Below are 18,036 nucleotides of genomic sequence, written 5' to 3'. Positions count from 1 at the left end.
ACTACAGCTTCCAATAAGGATAGATTAAATGAAACTTGTTTTTTTTTAATAAAAATTGTTTTACTACTAACATGTTTTATCATATTTTTTAAGTCGTACTTCAAAGTATATTTTCTGAAACTAAATTAATCGATAGGTTTGGCCCAAGTATCGTCCTTTTTAAACGATTTCAATTAAATTATTATAAATAAGAGTAGTTATTCTACATGTATAACAAATAATATGATTAACTAAGATGTAGTCTGTAATTTGTCAAAAATAAAATCAAAGACAACGTATTTTGAGATAACTATAAAGAGTTTTTAGAGCTAGTAACTATCATTTTAAGATATACACCACTAAATGGAATAGCGTTTAAGCAACATTGAACTATTCATGATGAATAATAAAAGCCATATATTGTTTAAAAATATACATATTTAGGTAATAATTTAAACTTATTTCTAAAGAAAGTTTTGCTTTAAAAGACGTATATTTTTTTTTAATTGCATGTTGCATATAATGGTATACCTGCACAAATACTATTGAAGCTACATTAAATTATATTATTTTTTTGAAAAAATCAATACTTTATAACCAAAAAAATAGCAGATATAGCCATAAAAAAAATTTCAATAATTTGTGGTACTTTATTGAAGGATATGTTTTATTTCGTTTGGTTTTGCTTTGTTTGATGAAAGGATTTTAGTGGAAATTAAATAGAAAATCATAGTTAAATTAACCAATTTGACTATGATTTTTCAATTAGATATGACAAAAAAACAGACAATCGAAAAAAATTTACATTAAATTTAAAAGATGTTCCTTCATTTATAATTTCTGATCTACCAATAAATTTTTTATCGATTAACTTATTAAACATATTTTCACGATTTCATATTTCATCAGATTTTCTTTTACTAGATCTAACTACACGAAATGATACGGAAAGTTATAATAATAGCTGACTAACAATATCTTCGACAGAACTGAACCGGTTTAGAATGATTCATCATCATTGGTTGTTGGAGTGTGGTAGTGGGGGCTGACAGTGTGTCCTTGTCGCCGATATGGAACACAACGCTATCTCTAGAGCATTGTGTGCTCATCGTTTTTACTTGACGCCCTTTTAATGATACTGCCGAATGCACTGTAAAGCTTATGGAAGGCTATAACGCTAAAATAACCAAAAACGAACAAAAACAAAATCTTTTACAAGTAATATATAACAATGCATTAATGAATATAAATTAACTATATTTTTATATATTTTCTAATCATAGGTAGTCAAAAGTTATCGTCAACAGTTTCTAAGTAACAACCGAAATAGTTTTATAAATCCCACTGAATAATGCATATATTTTTTATTACTTTTAGTGTTTTTTTATTCGTTTTTTAACTAAATAATAAGAAATTATTTTATTTTGAATGATTTGTTTTATTTGAAAAACTCTTAATTTAAATTACATTAAAAATGTAGAGTCTTTTAATGAGGTAAGAAGCAGGGATAAAGCCCATAGTCTCCATGTGATAAATAAACATAAAATTATTAATTTTACAAAATTTAAATACATTTTAGCTTCAAAGCGAAGCTGAGAAGGTATTGGTTTTACTATGATGTGTTTTTTTTTCTGTTACCACTTTTTCTCAGCTCTCACCAAACCGATTTCTTTCAACGATACGTCAAAAGATCACAAATCATATCTAGTCGAAGACATTACCCTCAAAAATTGAAAAAAATTCCCTCGTTCACCGTAAATAGGGGAAATCTCCAAAAACTTTTTGAAAAATGTATGGATCAATACAATTTTTAATGAGAAATAATATTTATATCTTTTTTTTATTAGACTTAATTTTTTTTTTTAATCGGACCATTTCCCTTAATACAGGGGTGGTTCAAATCTTAAAAATGCATATAGAAAGTAGAACTTTTTCAATTTAACTTTTGTAAGTGTTTCGGAAATACTGACACTTTTATATATATCTTAAATTAAAGCTAATGTAATATACTTTATTATGAAAAAAAAAATTTCATGGTAAAAACAGACATCAAAGTTAATAAAAAAAATACGATTTTTGTAAAAAAATTCTTTTTTATATTCTTAACTTTATAATGCTATAACTTTTTGAAAAATGTATGGATCATTATATTTTTTTGAGATAAGTACTATTTATATTTATATATAATTAATATATATATGTATATGTATTACTCAAATATAACACTTCTAAATCATAAAACTTGTAATCAGAATATAAATAAAGAAAAAGGAGATCCTGTAGCTTTAGGAATAATCCATTAATTTTTTTAAATTAAATACTATCTACAGATTTGCATCGAAGCGTTTTTTATGATAGTGATTTTAATCACTGTCATATATCATCTATGCTGGACCCAACTATGCCACGACCTCACTGTGCTGGGTTTTTTTTTTAATTATCAAAATAATGATGAATTTTAGTAAAAACATATTAAGACATTTTGGTTTGATATATAATACCCAATAATTTTTATTCATACATTTTTATGCTAACTATAATATTCATTGTAATAAATGTGAAAAACTAAAAAATAACCATATTTGGTAACATCAGTCCTAATGCGAGAACGAAGGAGTATTTGATTGTCTTCAAATTTTCACAGTATAAGTTTTCTTTGTCAAGGAAAACATAAGGTAGGGTGACGTGATCAAATACCTGAAGTGATTTTTTCTATTAGTTAAAATGCAACTAATAGAAAACATAAAAATATCATTATTTTTATAAATTTTATTACTCAAGTGATTTTTGATATAATAATCACTCTGTCTATATTTATGTAAAATTTTATACTAAAATTTAATTTTCCTTAGTTTTGTATCAAAGCTAAAATGTGGATATTATTACAAAAAAGGTTAAAGAATTGCTCTTACAAACATGTTTGAATAAGCTAAAAATGCGAGGTCAAATATCCAATAAATCTAGAGGTCTTGGTGCAATGTACCCTTTGCACCCTTGGTAAATCTGACACTTGTTACGCGGTACACAGTTTGAAACAGGAAAATGAAACATTATATATAACGTTTAAAACAAAAAATGTTGTCAAATGTATCCAAAATACCCAACATTTGTGATATTAATTAATATAATATATCGTTAAATATAATATAAATTTATATTTTTTAGCTTGAAACAATTCTATTTAAAACGATAATAAATTATATTTAAATGCTATATTTAAAAAAATCTATTTAAGAAAAAAGTAGTATTTTCCCATACTACAAACTACCTATTACAGTGAATTATGCCTCGATTACACCTTTTAACATTAATCGTTAAAATAATAAAATGAAAAAAATTGAGTAACGTTTAAATGTTTAATAATATTCAACTTTGTTAAATTAAGTTAAATTTTTTAAAGTTCAAACGAAAAATATTTCTTTAATCCAACAAATTTGGTTAGAAAGCAGTACTCAAATTAATACCACTTAACTGTTAAGTATTTTCAATATCATTTATCTGTAAAAAAGTACAAAGTTAAAGTTCTATTATTTTTGGAGATAATAAAATTTTTGAGATATTACATTCGAAAAGGTTAGTAAAGGACTGCATTTGACATTTCTAACTGTGCATTATGTTAAAAATGTTACCCAGTTCTGATAAATATTTATGTTATCCAACAAACCTTTACACTAAATAAAAATGAAAACCACAAATCTTTAAGTTTGTAGGCACGTTTAGATGAAAATTCCATTAAACCCAAAATAATATACGTTATTTGTTTGCAATTTATTGATCATTGCATTCTTTTGAACAAATGGGAATTGATATTTACTTTAAACAATTTGTTAATGCATAAATAATGGGGTAAAGTTTATTTTTAATATGAAATTTATGGTTTGAATTGAAATTATTAAATATAAGTTCAAACAATACATCAAATGAAAGCTATAAAAAGTATCTTGTTTATAGAAATGTATCACCTCACAACAATTATTAAGTGACAAACGATTATAAAGATTAATGACACCTACACCGGTAACTTACAATTTTAACTCGGATAAAATTGTCTAGATTGTTACAATCATTATAGTAAATTGTACACGCAATCTTTTAAATAATCAAAATTTATGGTTAATCTAGAAGTTTAAAAATAATAATTGAGATAAAACAAGCATGAGTTATATTTTTACTTTAACTTGACTAGACTAATTTTTAAGTATCTTTTTGTTGTTTACATAAATAAGAAAATATTTCATGAATATTTTTTCTTGTAGAAAAGAATTATCTTAATACAGTTACAACCAACTAGTATGAATTATATTGAGTACATTTTTTAATTTGTAACAAAAAAATTAAGTATGAAAAATTTAAGTATAAGATAAAGTAAATGGATAATTGTGACTAAAATACAGAAACCGAAATAATTTCGGTTTTTAGTCATTTTTCTTATATCTAGTAATTAGTTCGCCTAATCAAATTTTTTTTAGTGCATTTTGAAAAAGTTAATTCACAAACCAACAACTGTATGATACTATATTTAAGGTCTTTATCGAATTTAAAATTTAACTTAAAAAAAATTAAAAACCAAAATTGACCAAAAAAATTTATATTGGTTAATTTTGATATCTATACTTTATGTAGTTAAAATTTTAGTTTGATTAAGATTTCAAAAATAATATCATAAAACATTAGGTTTCTACAATTATTAATTTAACAAATTCTTTCAAAAAAAAAAAAAATTCCATATAGGTAGATATGGTAAAAATTTTTGAAAAATTAAAATCATTTCAGTTCATAGTCCTCATAAATAAAAGGAAATTGTAAGGAGTCGTTTAGCATAAAAAGTTGATAAAAAGCCTGTTGACAAAAATAACTTATGAATTGATTAAACAAATAGATAAATTGTAAAACAATGATAATTTTATTATAAAATATACTCCTACAATTTAAGAATTCATTATTTTTTACATGTGAAGTTTTTAACGAATATTAAAAATTTGCATACAATATTAACAATGTAGATAGATGTCTGTATAAAATGTCGTTTTAAATTATTTTATGAATGTTAAATGATACCTCAAAATTATCTGAATCAAACACATATACATGGTAAAATACCTTTTCAGCTTCTCATCGATGATAAAAAACACCACTAAGTTTTAAACTAAAATATAGTCAAATCGATAGCATCACAAATTTTGTGTTTGTAAATAATAATAATGTTTAAATTATTTTTCTAGAGAAAAACTATTTATCAACATGATGAGTGTGGTAATAAAATATAAATTAATAAGTACTTTAAAAGATGAAAAAGTCTTAACTGATCATTCATTAGTAAAGTAACTACCTATATTTGATTTAACTACATCATTAAAATATAAACAACATTTGATTGTTAGTTTTGTTGTTTTTTCAAAAATATCAACACATTTAATTGTTTAATGTGAATATAATTTTATAAATGTTATCTTTTAATTTTTTTTAAGAAAGACCTAATTCAATTAATTAATTAATCATTAACTAAATTTATTTATACAGATTATGCAATTATAATTTAAAATATTAGCTTATTGAAGCAAATTAATTTTTAGTTTATTTATTTCTAATTGACTTATTTGTCATTAAAGTTTATCATGTGTTTAAATTTGGCTTAAAATTCAATTAATTAAAAAAATAATTAAATTTAGACACAAAATTTGAGATATTAAAAAATCATTCAAGTTTTATTCGACTTGCTGGAGATAATAAAATAATATTAACTTAATTTAAACCGAAAAAAGAATTTTATGACTGGTCACAATTACAAATACACAAAACCTTATATATTTTGAAAAATTTATTTTAATTATTATGTAAATCATCTCATTCAAAAATTCCAAGCTTAAATTTTAATCCAATACGAATAGATGCTATGGATTAGTATATAAATTGTCGTTGAGTCTAGGGTGGTAAATATAATAATAATTGCTGTTGTTGGCTATGATATCTTTGATTTCAACTAATTATCATGAATGAACTATAAATTTCCGATTTTCAGTGTTGAATGAACTAGCTGCAAATGGAAATATATTTTAATTGATGAAAAAGAACCTTGAGGAATCAATAGTTTAATTTTCTGTTTCATCGTTGCGGTGAAAGTAACTGAATAATTTAGTTTAGGAAATATTTGTGAAACTAAAGTGGTCAATTACAAAAATGAACTTTAGTTGGATTTTTTCAATGGAAATATGAACGTTAATTTTGATTAACACGAAGTGTTGTTCTTTAATGATACTGTTATGATCATAATTATCAACATGCTCTATCATTACAAGTATTTACAGTGAGTATGCACCTGAATTTAAGTTATCCTAGTATTATTTTAAGTATGACTATTATATGTGAATATTGCGCCTTCATGTTCTATAACTGTGTTTGGTAATTCATTGAAATTTATAATGCAGCAATGGTAACTAGTTATCTTGCATTTAATATATATATATATATATTTTGTACAATCTGTTTAAAAATAATAATAATTACTATAAGGATGTTTATTATTTTTTTTTAAATGTTACTTGTATATTACGATTTTACATAAAACCATGTGGTGTGAAATAACTCAATCTTTTCTTGTTATTTAACGCACCATAAATTAAATTTTATAAATAATAAAAAATATGCAAAGATTTTTCTTAATTAAATGTATAGTACGACTACTATACTTCAATTGTACACCAACAACAAAATCAGTTATAAAAGAGAATACTTAAAGCTTTTATTAGAGGTCTAAACAACTATTTACAGCAATTATTTATTAGAATATAAAAAATTTTAAAAGTTGTCGAAAAATATAAGAATGTCATTTATGGTTTATGCGAACCAATTAAAATTTTATATCGGCCCACTTGATTTTGTAGAATAAAAATTTGGCTAAACAAAATTATTTATCATGTCGAATATTTAGAGTTCATATAGAAAAACAAATCTAATCAAAAACCACAAAAAATGTCACGAGAAATACTTCATCGACTTGACGATATTAAAACGACCGTAAGGTTTTTAAGCTCAACTCCGATTGCATTCGATGTTCTTAAAACTTTTGTTGTGTTGAAATTTGTAAAGTCGTATTAAGGGTAAACGAATAATATAATGCGAATGCCGTATAAAGATAATCAAATAAAATATCGTTATAAGATGTAAAATTTACAGAAAAAATAACATTCATTAAATTAGTAAAATAAAACTTGTTTAATGAACGTCTTAATTTTGTTTTTTAGTAGAGGTTTAAAAGTACTCAAGTGCGTTTGACAAAAACTAAAAAATGTTTCATAATTTGGAATAGATTTGTTTAATTAGGATAAAATAGGTTTAGATGGCTCAAAACATCGAAATTTTCTTATGTTGTAAATCGTTAATATAAATATCAAAAATTATTTTGTTTTAGTGTTACCAAGTTATTTAAGTCCCCTTACATGCCGGACGATAACGAATTAATAATTGTCATGGGTGCACAATTTGGAGACTAAAAAAGCTCCAAATTTTCGCGAAGAACAATTGCAAGCTAAATATGATGCATATGAAAAAGAAGAGGAATTATTATATAGTGCTGGAATTGCTGATTAACCAGTAAATATAAAAAATAATACTATTACTGAGATAGTTAAGACAACTTTATTATTTTTAGTTTTTAATGCGTTTTTCTAAAAACTTTTTTAGGATTTGTGTATACTGTAGCTCAAAAAGTTTTTATTTTATTAATTTATATATTTATTAATCATTTTAATAATTGATAGATAATTTTTTTTATATAATTTAGCTCTATTTAAAAATAAATTCATAGTAATTTTATTGTTTTAAGTACTTCAATGTAAAAAAAATTGTGAAAAAATGGATGTTTCATGTTTACACACCTCTAAATAATGTAATTTTTAATTTATTTGAATGAAATTAGGTTCACATAAAAGAGAGATATGTAATTAAAATAAATTTGAAATTCTATTGATTTAAGATGAAAACTGTAGCCTGGAGAATGTACACAAACAGCAACTTCTGACGGTGACGTTTTAAGGGCAACAGATGATTTTTTATTTATCGAATTTCTAATTGTTATAATTATTGATTGTTTACATATTTATAAATATGTATAGTTAAAATAAAATATATTAGAATAGTTGACTATTTGGAGACATTGCGTATCAGAAGTCATGAGAGTTATCAGAGTAAAATGCAGAATAATTAGACATCATAGCTTTGCAGATAAATAAGGGACAAAATAATGTATAACATGAAATTTTAGGGGCGAGTTAATGTTGGTGCTGATTACAAATAATGGATTCCCATAAAATCTGTATTTTGGAGAACTTTGTTTTTATAGTTTTACACCATGTGCAAAAATTTAAAGAGTCTGCCAAAGTTAGTTGTTCAAAAAAATTTTAGTATTACAAGTTAAGCTACGAAATATATAAAGAAATAAGGTTTTAAAGCAGAACTGTTCAAACTTTGTAGATTGAGTTAGAAAAATAAGTAACAAATATTTGTATCTCAAGAAATTAAAATAGTATAAATTAACAAACTCTGTAAGTATTTAAACATTTTTTGTATCACTTTTGACTATTAGATAATGTCCAATTTTTTTCAAGTAAGATCTTTTGCTATTGTAATATCCAAAAAATTATCCTAACAGCTTATCAATATGAAATAACATAAAAGTGATTAAAGTAACGATAGCTTGGAGAATATGATAATTATGTTTATAAATTTTTCATTCATTCCTTGGGCTAAACCAGACGTGATATATCTTACATTAATAAAACGAATTAATAAAAATATTTACCATAGTATGTATCCAGTTTTGGTTTGCAATTTCGAAATAATATAATATTAAACTCCGATTCTGGAGGGAACTCAAATCGAAACAATATCTCTAAGCAATATATTAAATTTTCAACGCTCAAATTGAAAAATATCGTTTATCGTAAAAGTTCTTCAGGGTTTCTTTAGACAACCAGCGCATACTAATAAATTCAGGTCAAATTTAAAATCAACAGGGGTTATTATGTCCAGGAAGCTTAAAAATAATGTTTAAACTCTTAAAGATTTATTTTAGAATAATTTATGAGAACTCATTCAAGTTTTCATTTCATCAGTTAGTTATTTTCTCTGTTAAATATACCGTGGGGGTTCATTGTTCATCAATAATTTAGAATATACTGATCAAAATAATACTTTATCATGAGTTAATATTTTTTAAATATATTTGCACGCCCCAATACAAATTTTATTTTAATGCAAAACATTATTATTATTACTGAGTAGTAAATAAGTTAATTATACAAACAATTTTAATTCGAGTAAAATATTAATTATTGAATAATAAATTTGTTTAAATATTTAACGCTATATAAATAATCCTCAATAAATCAATTCAAAGTTTACTTTGAACTATGTATAAAATTTGATTCGAAAGATAATAAACTAAGAAAATTTAGCAGAACTGATCTTTGGACATGTGTAATTATAAAAAAATAGGGTGCATAATGTTATTCCAACCTGAATATAATTGTTGAATGAAAGCAAAATTTGCATACGGCACAAAGAAAACATTGTTGTCAAATTGTATGTTTTAGTTTACTATATTGAGGTAAAAAAAAACTTATATTTAAAATATACGAAAAAAATATTATTATTTTTATTTAAAACGTAACAATTGAAATTAGTCAGAAACGTCACTATTTTATTCAATTCATTCGTTTGGCTTTTCATTATTAAAATTGTAATTGGTTTTTTGTGAGTTATTTAAGTAGGAAGTCACTGACTTTTTTTTGCTATTAAGTACAATTAAGAAATATTTTTTGTATAATTAGATGTATATTATTTATAATACTAACTTTTATAACAAGAAAGTAATTACAACAAAACACTGAAAAAATATTTAAGATTTATCAGGATATTATTATACAAAAATTGACTCAATGTTGAAATGACCACAAATTTCAATTTATTTTCAAATGAATCAACACGAAAAAAATTAATTGTTTGTGCTTAACTGTTCAGTAAATTAAGCTTGTCTATATATTTTAATATATTAAAATTAAAAGATCCTTTCTATGGTTAAAACATACAGACTGTATATTGTATATTGTATGTTTAATGTATGTCATTCGATTTTTCCTAAAATTATTTCTGTTGTGTTTTAGTTGTATATATTTCTCAATTTATTAGTTATTAAGTACTTATTAAACTCATACCTTATAATATATTGGGGTATCAACTTAATTTTTTTAAACGGCAACATACATATTTCACAAGCTTGTAAAATAGAAAATGATATATTTAAGAAAATGACGGACTGATAACAATATTTGAATCAGTACTTTAGAAATTATGACGATTTTAAAATATATATAGACTAGGGATAAGACGCGAGTATAACTATTTATATGGCAGGATATTTCTTAGTTGCATTTCTCTTGCTCACATTCATAAATATTAATAACTTTCGAATTACTGACCTAGAACTTGTTATCGACCTGTCATTTTATCAATTAGATCATTTCCTATTTTATAAGCTAATTTAATTATAATATATAATATTTTAAAGGTAACGTAATGTAATCAATTTGTAAAAATTAAAAATAAAGTTGACACCACTACAAGCTATGAAGGAAGTTGCTTAAAATTAATTAATAACTGATAAATAAAAAATACTTTAACTAAAAAAATCAAAACATTATTTCTCAATATTGAAATTATATTGTGAGTAACTGAGTGAGTTATAATTGAGTGAGATAATTGGATCACTTTGTATTAATTCTGTGTGAGTATATATTTTACAATAACCCATAAATACTATTTTAATAGAAAATATTATTTTTAAAATTGTTTATTTATATATATTTTTTTCAAATGATTTAGAAATTATATCATTTCAAAAAATACTATAGAAAAATATCGTTTGAATTGAGTACAATCAATTGTAACATAATAGCTATTATATGTAATAATATAAATATTCTAATTTCATGAGTTGGGTTTAGTTATGATAAAGTTCTAACACGTAATAATGAATTGTACAAGAATGAAACATTATTGTTTGAATATTAACATTAATTTTTGGGGCATCATATCAAAATTAAACAAATAAATTATCAAAGAAGATAATATAATTTATTTGGTAAAGATTATATTAAATATAGATGCTGATAAAATATTTACAGCAAAATAATTAGGGAATTTTGTAGAAAAAATAAATATAATCCATTAAATTTATAAAGTAACTAAAGTCATGTGTTATTCTAATGTAAATATTAAAAATTATATATTAAAATACTAATTTATTTTACCTCACAAATTTAAATATATGTTACCTAAAATTATGTAAAAAAAATACAATAAAATTATATGTTTCAAATTCAATACTTAAGTGATTAAGTTCAAAGTAATTTCTTAAATAATAATAAAATTATATAATTTATAAGTTACTAGGGTAAATATGAAATAGTAGAAAAAGTGTCATTTTATCAAATTAAAGCTAAATTTTTTAACCATAGAAAATTGGTTATTTGATACTGCAAAGCATATATATGATTTTTAAATTAACTTTTTAAAATAAAAATCTAAGTGGTTTAATATCAAGTTATAGTGTACTGTTGTTTTGCATTATCTAAGACATTTTTCATTTTACTGAAATATTTTAATATGATACAATTAATATGATTTAAAAAAATAGGAAATGGATATTCATTTTCTTATACATTGTATAAGAATAATACTAAAAAAATGAAATACCAAATTTTGGAATATGATTTTGGTAATTTTTTATTTCGTTATTTTATGAATGTAAAAAATACTAATATAGATATATTTTTTTTTGTAAAATTTAAAAAGTTTCTTTCTATATAGGATAGAAATCATTAATAATGATTGACAATAGAATTAAATATTTCAATCATTATTTTACGGTAATATTCTCTGGTCATTTAATTTTAGTGTGAGTTCTAGATTAGTATCAGAGGTACTCTTAAGTGGAATCTCAGAACTTAATCGTTAAAGAAACGCCAACTTACTCTAAGAAAGTTGTGTGTTATTGAAAGTTCTAATTTGATAAAATTGATGAAGTTTAACGTCAAATGAAAATGCAAGACAAGAAATAATAGAAGTTTATTAGTGCTATGACGCTTAAAAATATTTAATTTACTAAAATAAAGTCATATAAATATAGAAAGATATTTCCTTTGAAAACTCAATCACATAACATTTATTTATGATTTATTACACAATTAAATTGATTGCAGTATTAATATAAATAATTGTTTATTTATGTCAAAATAATGTATTTTTGTAAATTTAAATATATTTTACTCATTCTAAACGCTAGACATTTTTTAAATAACAATATTTTATCAATTTACGAATATTTAGAGGTGAATATTAAAAAAAAATGTTTACTATTACGCACTACAATAAAAGATATCCGAAAATGTGACGTTAACTTTAGCTATAAAATTAATAAAACATAATGCTACTATCAATATTCTTTAGTAAGGTATGATATGAATAATTTCTTTGTCATCAATATTAGAGCCTATGCTTCTGTAACCCTAACATAACTTTGGGATACTTGGGTTATTAAAGAGAATACAATTTTCAAACATATATGCAGGTAGGTATAATAATATATAATTGAAGTAGATATATTGCGTTCATAAATATGTACGCGATTTCAATATACCTAATGTTTGAAACTCGAAAATAAATATTAATCAATACATACTTGTTTTGTTTTCATCTAATAAATGAAGCATATAATTTTTATATTCATATATTTTTTTTAATATTGCTTATGTATAGTATATGTGGTTCATATGCTTATTATTCATAAGTTATTACAGTTAAATGCCTATTGCCAAAACAATTATTTGAGACTAATTTTATAGGAAATAATTAAAAAAAAAAAATTGCTTAACTTAATGATTTTTTGTGGTAACGCATCTTTTTTGCATAATTTTTTCGAAACTTTATTTATGCTAATATCAGCTTAATTTAAGTAATAATAAATCACTAATAAGTGAACTGAAAAATCAATGGCTTTTACGAAATTTAACAATGCAACCTTTTTTTGCTCTACTTTTTTTCTCGAGAAAAACATTTCTATTAAATTTCCTAAAATAGAATTATACAACGATTGATTTAGTGTAATTTATTCAATTGTGCAGAGAATAGTAAAAATAATACAAACCCTAGCTAAGGTACCCACGAATACTAACCTGAAAATACAAAACCAGCTTGCATGCTAAAGTTCCCATAAACCATGTCTCTGTGACGTCCCACAACACTGTGGGTGGTGAACAAATCAAAATCACAAGAAAATCGGCCACAGCTAAGTTGACAATGAAATAGTTTGTAACCGTCCGCATTGTTCGGTTCCTACAGAGCAAATAAATATCATGCAAATCTATTAATAAATTAACTTTGTTATTTTAATTAAAATACTAAAATCGAAAGTAAGTAATTTCAAACTAAGTTTAACTTAAATTAATAAAATAGCCTATTTATATTTTTCAAAAAACTACTTTATATTATGTTAATATATCATCTTAATGTAAAAAAATTAACAAAATTGTTAATTGTTTACTGATCCGAACCTTGGTAATACTGACTATTAGACCAAAAAAAAAATTTTTTTTGCCTGTCTAAAATTGTTTATTACGTTGAAATTAAGTATTTTCAGAAATTTTATCTCCCTACGATTTTTTGTACGCTATTAACATTTTATAGTGATGGTTACAGGTAAGACGTGGGTGTTGTTATTATTTATTTATATTATTAGTTATTTCCCAGCCGTACTTATCCTCCCACATAGCTATAAAAATGTCAATAACTTCCAAAATACTGATCTAAAAGTTGTTATCGACCATTTTCTTAATTAGAATATTACATAGCTAGTTAATTATGTATATTTCCATTTGGAAAAATAAATATGTTATTATTAAAAGGTGTAAAGGATGAACATAAAAAATACTTGATAATTGATGAATTGAGAAAAATATGTACTTAAAATAAAACAAACCAATAATTGTCAATACTTTTTTTATTATTCGATTAATTAAGTGTTTTATAATAAAGAATATATACTATACACAGGGCACTGTATACAGGGTGATTTTTTTATCATAACCCACTCAATTACTTGCAGAATAATGATAATTTAAACATTTTTTTTTTCATTATCTTTAGTTACACATTATTCTTGAATTTTTAACTATGTAATACTTTTTAAGTTCATCCCTTATGCCTTGGAGGGGGGTCAACTTTGTTTTTTTAAATGGTAACACATATTTTTAATTTAATAAAATGTTTGAGTTTTTAATTTAATAGTAAATGGCATTTGAATTTTTAATATAACTTAATTCGTTTATTAGATATAAACATTTAAAGTTTCAAATTTTTAAGTTAATATACATGTATAATACACAAGGGATTACAAATATAGGTAGCTAATTGATTTTTTATGACATCGATATTAGCAGGTACACAGCATTGTTATTATCAATGATAGTAAGGTACATTGTTGTGAGTTTATAAATACACTAACTGACAATACAAAAAGTATATCTAATGATAGTCATAATTGATAATAAGCAATCCATGACTGTGACAGCAATGACATAAAAANTGCTGTGTACCTGCTAATATCGATGTTATAAAAAACCAATTATCTACCTGTATTTGTAATCCCTTGTGTATTATACCTATATACTATTAACTCAAAATTTGAACTTTAAATGATTATATCTAATAAACGAATTAAGTTATATTAAAAATTCAAATGCCATTTACTATTAAATTAAAAACTCAAACATTTTATTAAATTAAAAATATGTGTTACCATTTAAAAAAACAAAGTTGACCCCCTTCCAAGGCATAAGGGATGAACTTAAAAAGTATTACATAGTTAAAAATTCAAGAATAATGTGTAACTAAAGATAATGAAAAAAAAGAAATGTTTAAATTATTATTATTCTGCAAGTAATTGAGTGGGTTATGATAAAAAAATCACTCTGTATAGGCACTAATTGACAATATTGTAAATTAGTAGTAAATAAACGTTTAATTATTTGATTATTCACCATTTATTTAATTTGGCGATATTTCGATATCATAATATACTTGAGCTACTTTTAGGTTTCTAAAATAAAATTTAGGCACATTATTTTCATACCACGCCCGTTTGTTTGTTCTTCAAAAATAATACCATATGTTTTTTAGTCACAGTATTTTGTTATTAATCACTTTTTATCATCATCATTTATAACAAATAGGGATCAACTTAATTTTTTGAACTGCAACATATATATAAATATGCATTTATATACTTATTCAAATGGTCCACAATGATTTGACAAATAAAAAACTTTTGATTTATTGAATAATTTGTCACTTTTATTTAAGTTATTATTATGCTTTAGCACTATTTAAATATCATCATTTAATTTTATAAAAAAAATATTTGATATTTTTTAAAAATGTAAAAATGTACTATAAAAAACTATAATAAAAATAAAAGAATTATAAATAACATTTTTTACAATAGGCTTTAAGAAAAAATTTTGTTGGGCAGCAGTAAGTTTTTTATAGCATTTTAAAATTTGTCAAAAATTGAATTTTCATGTGCTTATGGTAACTAATATTGAATAGCATTGAGAAAAAGTCAATTATAAACATTGTAAAGAATAAAATAATGTTTTTAGCAATATTTTATTCATTTTGACTCGTGATAAATTTATACTGAAGAGATCTATCCGTTATCTATTATAAAAACATGATTATAAACTTAAATATGCTACAAAAAATTCAATAATGAACATTAACAAAATATTTTTTTGTCGAATGTTTTCTTAAAATCTACTCTAAAAATAGCTTTTTTCATTTATTTTTTTAAATTTTTTCGCAAATATAAAAAAAAAATAGTATTAAAATAATATAATATTTTCTTAGTTTTTTGATTTTTCAAAACATTGTGGATCAACTGTATAATAGGAAATTAATTAATTAAAAAATGACTAGTCGATATCAAGTTTTGGATCACTACTTCGAGAGTTATTTTTATACCTGAAATGAATAAGGAGTGCGGCTGAGAAATGTCAAATGATATAATTAGTCATATCGACGTCTCTTCCTCAGTCTATATCATACAGTTATAATAAATTCATAACAACTGGTCTAAAAGTAGTTATCGACCTGTCATATTCTTAAATGGATCATTTGCTATTTTATGAGCTAGTTAAATATATGTGTTACCATTAAAAAATATAAATTTAACATCCCTATAGTTTATAAGGGACGATTCTTAATATTACAAAAATGCAAATCTAGAAAAACATATTTTTTTAGAATCTGTGTAAAATTTTTAATAATTGTCAATCAAACCGTACTAGCAAATATATTAAATCATTAACAGGCCTTTAGAATGGTTGTTGCTAATATAATGACCACAATAAAGTTTTATCATTTCGGACGTTAAATAATTTTTTGTATCGGCGAATAAAAAAAATTGTAAATGTTATCTAAACTATAATTATTATGCGTGTAATTTGAAGGATGCAAACTCAATGATAAAATTATCATGTTAACTTACAAATTTAACAATTTTATTGTTTGTCAGGAGCGTATTTATAGTTTATTACACTAATCATATTGATTGCATAAAATAAAAAGTTTTCTTACCTATATACAGCCACACACACCAAAGCGTTGCCAATAAGTCCCACAACGAACACAACAGAGTGCATAGCTATGAATATCCATTCGGATTTTTCAGGTGTAATGTATTCAATCAAGTAATTCTCATACTCTTCGTCGGTCATATTGGCCGTCTCATCGTATTCCTCCGGTTCAGTTGTGTTCTGCATGGAAGTTATTGTAGGAGTAACATTTATGTGACTATTAACCACGTCGACAAAAACTAATGTCACCACCATCAATACGTGTTTCATCCACAAACTCATGGTATCTGAATTATACTAAAAAAATTGAGTATACTTGTAATTGATTTGCCTTTATATAGATTGTATTTGCATTTTATTAAGGATTTTATTATGTAATAAATAAAGTATAGTAAGTGTTGTGTGAAGAACATGTATGTATTCATATTTCAACAATTATTTATAACAGCTCACATGCTTAAAGCACAAACTCCAATATGTCACTCACAATATTATATACCCAGTATTTTTACTTCGTAAGAGAAATAAATTATTTTTCAGCAAGTGTTATTTTTCTATATGTCATAAAACAGCATAATATAAAATAAAAAAATAAAAACATTTTGCTTAGGGATCAACTAAACAAAAAAAAAAAATGTTTTTATAGAAATATGATTTTAATAGTGTCTGAATTTAAATTCAATTAGTCTGTATCTAAATAAACTGTTCTATTGACAAATTATCATTTATACCATCCAGAATAAAAATTATAATATTTCAGAAGGTATGTAGAAGCTTTTACTGGTGTAAATTAAAAAAAAAAACAGTTAAGTACATGTAAAATAAAGCAATCATTTAAGTATATAGCCGTTTAGATGATGGTAATATATACACACACTTTAAACTAATACTACAAAGGAACTTCAGCCGAAATGAACCAAGAACCAATCAAAAGACAAAACACTTTTCAATTTTAAAGCTGTAAGCAATCGAAAAATTAAATTTAGATAATGGTACACGTGTTTGATCTTATTGCGAGTTTATTTTGATAATACTTTCCAAACAATTTTCATAAAGGTATTTGCTTCTACTCCAATAAATTACCGGAAACTTAACTTCTCTTTAACCTGTTCAACTCAAGTTTAAATATTCTACGGGTATATTTTATTCAAGTTCAGCAAAACAGTAAGTCATTTATTACGCAACATTAACTTTAGTTCTACATTATGTAGATTGAAAAAGTCGTTAATTAACTTTATAACCAGTCTAATGTTTTTGTTGAATGTATAACGAAACAATAACTGTGTTTTATTTGCCATTACTTTTGTTATACACGTACCTTACGAGGAAGATATGCGTAAAATTAATAAAATTTAAATTACTTGATAAC

The 18,036-nt window shown here is 23.5% G+C and overlaps 1 protein-coding gene across 2 annotated transcripts in view; it reads right to left on the bottom strand.

Annotated features, from left to right (window-relative positions):
• Positions 1–18,036, bottom strand: part of LOC126895272 (orexin receptor type 2-like) — a 111,059-nt gene that overhangs the window by 52,863 nt on the left and 40,160 nt on the right. For both annotated transcript variants that reach the window (XM_050666954.1, XM_050666956.1), the window contains exons 2-3: positions 16,669–16,964; positions 13,209–13,368 (exon numbers count right to left, since the gene is read on the bottom strand). In XM_050666954.1, the coding sequence (XP_050522911.1) occupies positions 13,209–13,368; positions 16,669–16,949 (441 nt within the window). In that variant the 5' untranslated portion in view covers positions 16,950–16,964. The remainder of the gene's footprint in view (positions 1–13,208; positions 13,369–16,668; positions 16,965–18,036) is intronic.

Source organism: Daktulosphaira vitifoliae, unplaced genomic scaffold, assembly GCF_025091365.1.
Source record: "Daktulosphaira vitifoliae isolate Bord-2020 unplaced genomic scaffold, ASM2509136v1 Scaffold_1, whole genome shotgun sequence".
Classification (NCBI taxonomy): domain Eukaryota; kingdom Metazoa; phylum Arthropoda; class Insecta; order Hemiptera; family Phylloxeridae; genus Daktulosphaira; species Daktulosphaira vitifoliae.
Note: the sequence above shows the minus strand (reverse complement) of the source record. Positions and strands in the feature narration are given on the sequence as shown.